General features: G+C 41.2%; 1 protein-coding gene across 5 annotated transcripts in view; it reads left to right on the top strand.

The window, feature by feature from the left end:
• The window catches only part of mipol1 (mirror-image polydactyly 1), a 96,764-nt gene continuing 84,917 nt past the window's right edge, over positions 1-11,847 (top strand). The window contains exons 1-2 of one of the 5 annotated variants that reach the window (XM_064336363.1): positions 1-188; positions 7,388-7,479. In XM_064336363.1, coding sequence (XP_064192433.1) covers positions 7,470-7,479 — 10 coding nt within the window. In that variant the 5' untranslated portion in view covers positions 1-188; positions 7,388-7,469. Of the gene's footprint in view, positions 189-921; positions 2,691-7,387; positions 7,480-11,847 lie in introns of those variants that run through there. The other 4 variants (XM_064336373.1, XM_064336382.1, XM_064336345.1 and 1 more) reach the window with 4 other exon arrangements.

The following is an 11,847-nucleotide window of genomic DNA, read 5'->3' as shown; positions in this document are numbered from 1 at the left end:
GCGTTGCGTGCAACCAAATTCCCGATTCACTTTCCACCGGTTTTTCGCTCCCTGCATGAGGTCCTCCAATGGATAGGCTATGTATGTGACATAAGCGGAAGAAAAGTTTCTCAAGGAAATTGAGAGAATTTTGGACAAAAAGAAAACTCGAAGAATCAACGAAAAGTTTTTGAGTTTTTTTCCCCGTGGTAAGTGATTTAAAGTCTATCTCCCAAACGAGAGAAAGTATGTTTAATAATTCAGGCATGCAGCTAAACTGTAGGCTAGTTATTTCAAAATATCGCAATCCCACTGCAACTCGGTACAAGGTCGTATCTAGACTGTATTACTGAATCCCATGAATTACAATTGTCCTGTAAAATGTATCAGAATCTGGAGATTAAGTCGAAATACTTTTAGCAGAATTTCATCAATCTATAATGTAAATGGTGAACGGACGTGCTTTACCTGTGGAGTAGCCTATTTATCGTGCTGATGATGCTGCATGTTTGTGTAAAAGTTTCTGATTTGTGCGGAAATTAATGAAGGTTTAGGAGAAAGAAAGAAAAACTGAGAATAGTATTATTTTGTTATGCTTGGTTTTGAGCGATCCAAATCCGTGACGTGGCTCTTATTCAATCGATCGATTGAAACAGTTGGTGTTATAAAACCGTTTTAAAATGAAACTTTCACAAGGAGTGATAAGTATCGTGTTTGAGTCATGGCTGTTACAGTGGACACATACATAGGCTATTCGGCATTCTATGAAAATAAAAACAACAAAAAAGTCTAATCACAAATGTTTCCCGAGCGTTCCTTACTTGACCTGGAAGTGCTACCAGGTGCCCGTTGCTAAGGTGAGCAGAGACGCCGATTGTTTTGGAAAACTATCAAGTTGCAAATGAGAGACCAAAACAGTGTCGCTGGCTGTGTCCCAAACCGCATACTTCCATGCTCCGAGTGCACATAGCGAGCATGCCGCCATCTTGGAGTGCGAGTCCAAACCGAAGTTCGGTAGTGCGGAGCACGGATAAAGTACCCGGATGCGCACTCCATTTGATCAAAATTTGAAGTGTGCATCCGTGCATGCTCCGACTGGGAAAAATACCATAATTCCTTTCGCGAAAACGGCCAAAAACAACGGTAATGGCGGATGACAGTCTAGTGTAGGCTACTCTCTCGGATTGGAAACTGAAATCATGTCATAGGAAAATGGTAAACAGGAGTTGGTGTATAAATAAAGTGGTACAGTGTCAATGAATAACGCAATATGTAAAGTATCAGTTGTTTTTATTAGTTTAAAGATATGTACTTTTAACGAGTGTAAGGAGCTATATTGAATACATCGGTGCTAATCGTCGGGTCCCGTCTTGAATTATAAACTGCCGTTTTATTCTCGCCACTGCCCATCTTTTCATTTAATTTGAAATACACCCCTTGCCTATGGAGTAGCCACCACAAACATGACCGGCTCCATAAATGTTGCCTAACTGAGTACCCAGCGCGAAAGTATACAGCGCGAAAATAATGAAAAAACAGACACGACTGTTTACAATGAAATGGCAACTTTATTATGGGGTTGACAGTACACTGAAAGCTATCCAAACTGCAATTAATATTTTCCAAGCTATCGTTGCCTTCCACTGCTCTTCTGACAGCAAAAAGGAGAATTCAATTGAAGTGGCTAGCTCGCAAAAAGTTGCTGATATTAGCCTACTGGTTAGTCTAGATCATAATATTTCAGTAGCCTACTACTACTCAGTGTGAGCATCTACCGACCGGGTTCGTTCGGTAGACAGAAAAACATCAGATTTTCAACTGTAGTCTATGTAAAATAGGCGAAATATAAGTAACAACCTGTACCTAGTTATGTAGAAAAAAACGTCCTTGTTATTTTCCGGAGGTAATTCTTTCAGTACTTTCGCGATTTTCGCCCAGTGCTAGCTTTAGTTGCTACGGGGACATGTATCTGCCACTGCATAGAGATTAATGGAACTTGTCTTTACTTGAGATCATATTGTAGAAGTGTCCCGTCTTGTGTATTTCAGGTTAATATGAAAAAGGCTGGTCCCTACTAGCATTTCTAGCGATCCGCTACATATTCACAATTGTAACCCAAGTAGCAGGGAGCAAAATAGCCATTAAGAAGAAGCGACATTTGCACTACTTAATGGTCGTGATTAAGGAATTAATTAGTATATCAATATAACTAAAATGTATATGTATTAAGTAAGATTTTTTCCCATTTAGACAGTTATGTGTAATTTTTACAAGACTTGCATTTAAATAGGTAACGGAGTCCAGTCCGCTTGATTAAATATGAAATAAATGCGGTAGCATTTCAGATGGTCGATAATATGCCCTCTCACTCACGTTATTCCCCTCAGGTTTATTACCGGAATTTTACCGATAGTTACGGCAAAGGTTAAAGGTTATGGGTCAGATGTCGTCACGAAGTGCATCCCACTCATTTAACTGTTTCTCCGTGCTACTGCACTTCCATGGTTCGGAGTGCATAGTCCCAAGCATTGCCTGGAGTGCGTATTCCGGAGCACGGTAGTGTGGAGCATGGAAGTTTGCGGTTTGGGACACAGCCACTGTGTCGGTACCGTCGGGACAATGGACGCAAGAAACAGAGCTCACGACGTTCATAGCGCGCTCCGAAGAGCCAAAAGGAAAATGTCAAGCTTACAAAACGAACTTTCAGAGAAGTAAGTGCTATTGCAAGAACAGCTGCTCATGCTGTACACTTTCTGATGTTGAAATTGTTAATTGTGCTGCACATTGTTCGTCAGGGAAGATCACAAGCTTATGTAGAACCCCGCAGCAGGTTGATATCATGCTGTTGCTTATGCTCCATTATCATGCAGATTTGTAGGACTACAATTATTTTAATGATCACGTAGTCATTGCATACAGTAATTTGATAGTACACTTGTTTTCTTTTGCTGTGCTAAGTTTCAAAAGTAAAATGTATCTTAAAATCCGAGTGAATCGTTTCTAAAACCACTCTAACTTGTCCTGTTGTAATTGATATCATACAGCCATGACATGGCTTTCAGGTTTTGACCGACATCTTATTATTATTATTATTATTTGCATTGTGCAGGCCTAAAGCAAAAATGTAATGCTTTGTTGGTGCGTGATATTGGGCCACTTCAGAGTCTTGGAGCCTAAGCACCAGTGGTTCACAGAAACTTCTTTGCGATTTCAGATATATGTTGTCTATAGTTGTAATGGAATGTGTCCTAGCTATAAAAGATGCTGACATGTAATTAAGGGGATAGACTGTTCTACTCTGATTTAGGGTTTTCCTGTCCATGGTAGGGAAAAGATCAATATAAAGTACAGCCGTTTGGGTCATGGAACTACCTCATCCCTGGTAGCACCCAAACCAATGCTGATTGAAGACCGTACTCAATTTTAAATGAGATTTTTCCTGATTTATTTTATTATGAGCATTAAAAGCACTTCACAATAACACAATCGTCTCAATCAAATCCTATCTCAAGGCCATTCTGGGTACGCAATTTATTCCTAGGCCAAGCACTACCACATCTGACTACGGAAATTAGCTAATCATGATCTTCAATCTAGGTCCTGAGTAATTGAATGGTGTTTTTAGCTCTGGACCATAATAAAAAATGTGCACCCACACAAGCTCTTGTACCAACTTGGTCTTCACTTGAGATTAAAAGTTTCCCAGGTTACAGGATCAGGAAAAATCCTATTGCCCTATCCACAATTTTACTCAATGTGCTGAAGTCCATGCACAATCCATACTTGTATATGCTCACTAAGAATCCACATCCCTGCAGCTTACAGCTACACTGTTGCTAAATGGTATCACAGAACTGAAGGTGGTGGCCTGTAGTCTTGTTATAGCTTTGGTGACGGTCAGCCTGGTCCCTTAAATTCAAAATGCTTACTAATTTAACTAATTGCTTTAGGGGCTCAAAAAGTGTGTTGTCTTCCGTATGCACTTGAAAATCTCTTGAAAATTCACGCCCAGACAGAACACTGATAACAGTGTCGGCACTCTGGCTTTCCGTCTGTGGGAGATAATTGCGATGTCATACAGTGGTAGTTTGCTCATTAGGAAGATGTTGCGGCCATGTTGCTTACCACTTCTCTGCTGTGGAATCTGATTTTTGTCTAAATAAAACAACGTATAAAGTATCAACAAAGCGGATAGTTTGCACGGGCATAGAAAAAAAAAAACTTGCATTATTTTTCGTTTTTATTCCAAACTCAAAAGTTGTATTCTTTCAATCGGTATTTCTTTGCCGAATTTTATTTCATTGCTTTCAATCAGAAATGGTTGCTTGATAATTCTGACACAAATCTGATTCCGCCGTAAGCAACGTAGCTGCAGTGTCTTTCCAATGGGAAAACTACCTCCGGTACGTGGTGACTACCCCCCACAGACAGAGCGCGACATCACACCGCCATCACACCGCCATCACACCAACATCACGCCGCCATCACACCGCTATCACGCCGACATCACACCGCCATCACACCATCATCACACCGCCATCACACCGCCATCACACCAACATCATGCCGCCATCACACCAACATCACACCGCCATCACACCAACATCACACCGCTATCACGCCGCCATCACACCAACATCACACCAACATCACGCCAACATCACGCCAACATCGCACCGCCATCGCGCTGACATCACGCCGCCATCGCGCTGACATCACGCCGCCATGTGTAGCTGTGTGGTCAGGGGTAGCAGGGATAGTGTTCTGCTGTCAGGACTGCAGAATGCCCCAGATTTAGGGGGATCATTCATGTACTCCTTTAGCAAAGAGGATTTACCTGTGGCAGGCCTTGGCAGTGGTCCCAGCATGTTGGCCACTTCCTCTTTTTTCCACTCGTCCACGGCCGTTGTTGACCATGTGCTGCTGTGCTAACCTGGTCCTGAAGTCCGTCCTCATGGCCAGTGTAGTGCCTGTGCCAATCTGCTGGTTTCTCCACACCATTGAAGTAGCAAAACCGTGACAACCATAGTTTTAGTTGGTGGAGCTGCCCTTGGCTGTAGCCTCATATTCCTGCTGCCTCCCCTAGTTGCTGTGACCTGTAAGTACAGCAGCCAGTGGTTGAAAATGGGCACTTTTCCTTCTAATTGTAGTTGAGTGGTTACAGAATGTATATATTTACCATTGATTCTAATGGATGGCTTTGTGATTTAGCCTATCACACAAACCACATGACACAAATGAATCACATGACAAATGGTTTAAAGCAGTGGTACCCTAACTCGATCCTGAGGACCCCCTGTGTATTCCGGTTTTCGTTCCGAACACAATTGGAATCCCAGAATTTTCACAAGATGTTAAATTTTCTTAATTAGGTGCTTTTCATGGTTAGAGGGATTATTTACCCTCTTAAGCCACGTTATGTCAGAAATGGCTATGCATGTCATGAAGAATAAAATTCCCATGTTTGTATTGTGCTTAATATACCATTGTGCACAACTAGGCTGCATAAAAGGAGGTAACAATGTTTTATGGATCTAATTAAAGGCTGTGGTTAATCAATATGCGTAATTAGGTTGCTGCACATGTATGTTTAATTTCCTTTAAAATGTTTTCCTTAAACTTGAACACAGTGTAGGTTTGGCTCCTTATTTGCTTGGTCTTTGAATTCTTCATGATCTACTAGATGGTTAGTTCTTAGTGTCCACACAATCAACAGTTAGGATCCTATTGATTCAACTCAGTCATTAATTTAATTGGTAAAAAATAATTAGCATTTTTATGTCATTGTTTGCAATATAGCACAAGAAGCACAATATGGACTTGGCGCGCTTAGCCATTTCTGACATAATGTTGCTTAAGAGGGTAAATAATCCCTTTAAACAGGAGAAGCACCTAATTAAGAAACATTAACAACCTGTTAAAACTCTGCGATTGCAGTTGCAGATGGGACAGCCAGCATAAACAGGGGGGCCCCAGGCCCGAGTTTGGGAGCCACTGCGTTAAATGAAGGGTCTGCTGAGACATCACTCACATTAGGATTGTGTCGTCCTGCTGACAGGTTCTGCTCAGAGTGCAGTCTCAGAAAGGTTATAAATGTTATTGAACCAGTTATTTATTTTCTCAAATTGACCTTGAAATCAGACAGACAATGGTTTCTAACTGATTAGAGTGAAAACTGCGAAGAATCACAACCTGTTATACTGGCCATCACTAGTGTCAGCTCAGATATACACGTGCACTACATGTGATCCCAGGGAGAAACTGTAGATCAAAGCAATGGATGATGAAATTGGAATGGCTGTGGTAGGGAATCCACTGAGTTCAGGGTGGGTGGGATGTTACCCAGTTCACCATTAAATGTTCAGTGGAAGAGGCTGATTTCAAGAACAATTTGAAGCAAACTCTGACTTCAACTTACTTACAAATTAGTTCTAGCACAACACGTAGTCTGAATTTATTTTATCTGAGTACATTTGATTATTGTATTCCATGTGAAATTACTTTTGTGGCCCTATATGTGACATTCCCATTAACCATGAAATGCTGTGTAAGTGTCAAAAATGGAAATAATTAGACATTCATTGTTTTCTCATTAAAATAACTGGCCAACATTTTTTGTGGTCAAACTCGAAATAAATATTTAAATCTAGTTTGTAGAACTCAAAACCACCACGTCTGGCTGTGGTTACCGCTTTCAAACTTTTTAATTGTGTGGCGGTTCCCTGGCAGTGCAGAATTCTGACATGTTCCTGTTCTAGTGGGTCACAAGTCACAACCTGGTCATGTGAACTGGGTCTAAATCATCACACTGGCTCTTGGTCAAAAGCAAAGTACAGAACAACACAACACATTCTTCACATCTGCAGCAGCGTCACTGCAGTTCTTATTTCGGCCCACCACAGGAGCTGCAGCATATAGACTTAGAATTTCATTGTGAAGTGTTCTTTTTAAAGTGGTGCCATTGAAACCGTTTTGAAAGCAGTCCTGAACCTGGATCAGACAAAGAGTGGAAAAGCAAACTGTTGAAATCTGTCACGCCAAACCCAGGCCAGTGTGGCATACTTTCTCAGTTGAAATGAAGTTAGCTGTAATGTCCGTGCAGGCCCTTGGCTAAACCGTACCCCCCCTCCTGTGTGCGCATTGAGAGGGAGATTATCTGGACCCGTGCCGTAAATCTGGGAGGCCGCTCATATGACAGGCTTGTTTTTCCTCTGTGAGAAAGCGGAGCCGTGGCCGAGCGCTGAGACTGCTCCCCGGGTCGGTGTCACGCTCTCCCTCGGGGTTCCTCAGTCCGGGGAACGGGGAGCCGGGTGTGCTGTGGGCGGGCGGGCGGGCGGGCGGGCGTGTCTTCACGGGCCGGGGATGCTGGGCTCATCGTGGCGTGACTGGACTTTTTGTCTCGCCCCAGGGAGAGCTTTTCGGAGAGCGAGGAGGAGCTGCGTGGCCTGGCGCAGGCCCACAGTAACGAGCTGAGAGACTCCCTGGTTGACATGTACAAAGGTAAGTGCCGGCTCTCACCCTGCCTGTAGCCTTCATGCGTTCCACAGCGTGCTTATTAGTGTGGCCGAAGGGTTTGGCGAGTAGCACGTAGACTTGTTTTCTCGATGTTCCGGTCGGAATTTATTTTTACTTTTTGATTTGACAAAATAAGCATTGTAAATGCTGAAATACTGAACTATAAACAGGTTGAATTGTAACAACAGAGATAATCCTCTGATACCTTTAATCTCAGTTTTGGGATTGCTCCTTTTGGAGTTTGAAGTGTTTTAGTCAATTTCTTGGGCTACTTGGTCACCTGTGCTTGAATTAGTTTCTTACAATAGCAGCTGTGTAACACCAGAATCATTGTGATTATTGAATTCCCACTTGCCAAAGGTAAGCACAATGGCCTTTTTATTGCATGGTCTTATTAAAAAAGTACAGATGCGCGGATGCTTTTGGTTTCTATATTTCTAAACCTCAGAGATCGTATTTGGTTGGACGCACAAAGAATATTATGCCCTGTAAGGACCATTTGAATGCATGAGTGCCTGTTAAAAAAGGAAGTGGCCTAAGTTATGTGGATACATGAAATCGAAAACTTGGTGGTCTTGGTACTAAATTGCATGCACGCTACTTACTTGGGCTCTGTAACTAAATTAATTTGATATTTGATTATTCTGTTGTATTCAACATTGAACATGCAAATCAGCAAAATCAGTACTTCCCCACACATAGAAAGCTCTATTTCTTTGTGTGTACATAATTATTCCAGTGACCTGCATTCACACGTGCTCAGGCAGGAAAAATATCAGAATATCAATCATTTGTTTTTTTTTAATGCAAGGCTGTCCTTCATGAATATTGATGGGAGAATAAATTAAATTAAAAATATAATTTTTTAATTAACATGCATATAAATACTGATTCAAATAAACAATCTATAATCATTGTAGAATATTAAAATTATTTTATGTAATTTAATATTCTGATTACTAGTTCAGACTTTAAGAAGACTGTTGTTTTGAATATCTGTAGTAGCAAATCCCCATTAATTGGCATTTGACAAAACCAACATGCAAGTTGTGCAGAAATGAAGATGAAGACCAGGTAGACCATTGATAGCCACTGGAGGGCAGACTTATCATTCAAATCAAGCATTCTTGTGCACGCAGCGACTTGCCTTGAATACGTGTGTTACACTTGCTCTCAAAGACTCATAATAACCCCCCATATAGCAAAGATGGGGACTTTCTGTTCTGTAGAAAGTCAAGCATGGAATGTTTCAGTTGGAGGTATTCTTTGCTACACAGTAAATATGCTGGATAGAGTGCTGATGTGGGCTTTATTCTCAGAGAACGCAGTCCAGTCCTCCTCAGACTTCTTGAAATTAATATTGGCAGTTGCTCTTTCCTACAATTTAAATGAGAATGCATCTGATATATGTATGTATATTAATGTGTGTGTATATATATTTATATATTGCAGTCTGTTAATATTTGGACAGTGACAGTTTTATTGTTTTGGCTCTGTACTCTCTGTGCATTGGATTTGAAATGAAACTGTGAATATGAAGTTAAAGTGAAGCTTGTCACAGGGCTTAACATTCATTTTTGGTTTGAGGGGGATTTCTCCCCTTTTGAGAAACATTTTGGGGGGATTTAAAAGTAAAAATTGAGTGAGTGTTAGGTGATGGCAGAGGAGGTGGTAAAAAAGACATGACAGACAAAATTATGAAATATGCTAACTTTGTTTTCTTTTCTGTTATTGCCATTTTACTTTATGTAGAAGTCTAAAGGTAAAAAAAATGGCCAAACCCTTTCCCTTTCTTCATGAGCTGCTTTGAAACTACCTAAATAACATAAAACTGTTCAGGAAAACTGTCCAGGATAACCAAACACATTTTGTTAAAAAAAAGAAAAGATAAAACATAAATACAAATATTGTACAGTACAGTACAAACAGTTTCACTTTGAATGGTAGATTGAACAAGTAACGTTAAAAATCAGTTGTATGGGTTAGTGTTTGTGGCTTGTGATCACACGTTCACATAGAATTGCGATCAAAGGCTGACACACCGTTTGATCACTGCAGTGACATTTAATGCCATCAACAAACTACGATTTCTGTCCATTTTGCCCTACCTACCTGAAGTGTGTAGTCTTTTTTCTCCCATTTCATGAAGGCAGCCGGCACACTTCCACTCAAACTAATTTACTTGGAAATGGCCTGTGCAGCCTAAAGAACAGTGCTCACAATTATAATTTCGATTGCACAATTAGGCTATTACTGAAAAGTTTCATCATAACTGTATCAGTGGGATTTCACACTTTATTGCTGACATATACACAGGATTTATAAAATGCAGTAGGCCTACATGCGCAATTCGCTCAATCCCACGCTGAATTTACAGCCCTGCGGTCAGCTTTAATTTGGGCATATTTTAATCCATATTGGGTGAACCATGTAGCCCCTTTTGATACATAGTCCCCCGCCCCCCCCACATTATGGGGGACCAAAAGTATTTGGGCAATTGGCTGCTCAGCTGTTTCTTGGCCAGCTGTTACATGATGATTTCATGAACAAGAAAGCTAAAAGGTTGAGTTTATTCAAGGTGTGGAAATTGTATTTGGAATTTGCTGCTGTTTTCTTTCAGCGTGAGGACCAAGAAGTGCCAATACCAGTAAAGCAGACCATCATGAGGCTGAGGAATCAGAATAAATTGATTTATTGATTTTTGAGTTATAGCCAAAACATTGGGTGTGTTACAATCAACTGTTTGAACTGTTTTTAAGAAGCAAGAATACACTGGTGAGATCAGCAATAGCAAAGAGCTTGATAGATAACAGAAGATCACTATAGTGACCAAAGAATACTTTAAATTGCAAATAAAAACCCCTTTTCAACTGGGGAAACGATTACAAACACTCTCCAGGATGTAGGCATAGTTGTGTCAAAGTCTAAAATAAAAAGACTACACCAGCATAAACTCTCTGCAAGTTCATAATTCACTGCAAAATGTAAACCACTGGTAAGCCTTAAGAACAGAAGTTCTTAAGGTCAGGTTAGAGTTTGCTTAAAAGTACATTAAAAAAGCTGTGGAGTTCTGGAATAAACTCCTATGGTCCGATACAATTGGTATTAACCTCTGCCAAAGTGATTAAAAGAGGAAAGTGTGGAGAATGAAAGGAAATGCTCATGATCCAAAGCACCCCTGCATCTTTGAAACATGATGGAGGTAGTGTTATGGATTGGGCATGTGTGGCTGCCACTGGAACTTTTATTAATGATGTCACTGCTGGTGAGTGTGTCTCTATGACAGTCTGCAGTGAGGTGGTGAGTGTGCCTCTGTGGCAGTCTGCAGTGAGGGTGTGAGTGTGCCTCTGTGGCAGTCTGCAGTGAGGGTGTGGTGAGTGTGCCTCTGTGGCAGTCTGCAGTGAGGGTGTGGTGAGTGTGTCTCTGTGGCAGTCTGCAGTGAGGGTGTGATGAGTGTGTCTCTGTGGCAGTCTGCAGTGAGGGTGTGAGTGTGTCTCTGTGGCAGTCTGCAGTGAGGGTGTGATGAGTGTGTCTCTGTGACAGTCTGCAGTGAGGGTGTGAGTGTGTCTCTGTGGCAGTCTGCAGTGAGGGTGTGAGTATGTCTCTGTGGCAGTCTGCAGTGAGGGTGTGAGTGTGCCTATGTGACAGTCTGCAGTGAGGTCTGTCTATATAGTATGCATGCATTTGTCTGTGTGTGTGTGTGTGTATGTTTATGTGGTATATATGAATTTGTGTGTGTCTATATGATAACCAATGCATTTTTGTGTGTCAGTGTGAATCTGCATTTGCGTGTTTGAGTGTGTGTGTGTCCATATGGTATACATGCATTTGTGTGTGTGTGTGTGTGCATTTGTATTTCAGCACACACTACAGGCCCGTTGAACTGTGAGCTGGAATGACAGTGACTGCCAGACATTAACCCACCTCAAACTGTGAAACACTTTGTCAGTCCTGATCTGTCTTGCTTGTAGGTCAGTTTAATTCACAGTTATGAACCTTTGGCTCATAATCTCAGTGTGCTGGCTGTCAAAGCTCTTAAAGCTTCTATTTGCTGCTGACAGACAGTCATCATTAGCAGGCTGAAGAAGAAATCCATAATGCCTCATACAACAAGAAACACTTTGATGTTTGAATCAGAGTCTGTTTTATACACAACCCAGTGGTCCAACTTGCAGGTGTCAAATCCCATTTTAAAGAAATCTTTGACGGAAATCTACCTTGAGGATTATTGCACATTAAATTTAGATTAATGTTAACTGGTCTCATCCACTGTAAATCAATATTTACAAGTAATGAGGAATGACTGAAGCTCTGCAGTGCAAAAGGTATTAATGTCAAAGTAAACTGGCAAGA

This window comes from Anguilla rostrata, chromosome 1 (genome assembly GCF_018555375.3).
Source record: "Anguilla rostrata isolate EN2019 chromosome 1, ASM1855537v3, whole genome shotgun sequence".
Classification (NCBI taxonomy): domain Eukaryota; kingdom Metazoa; phylum Chordata; class Actinopteri; order Anguilliformes; family Anguillidae; genus Anguilla; species Anguilla rostrata.
The sequence above is the reverse complement of the archived record's forward strand: the minus strand, read 5'-3'. Positions and strand labels throughout refer to the sequence as shown.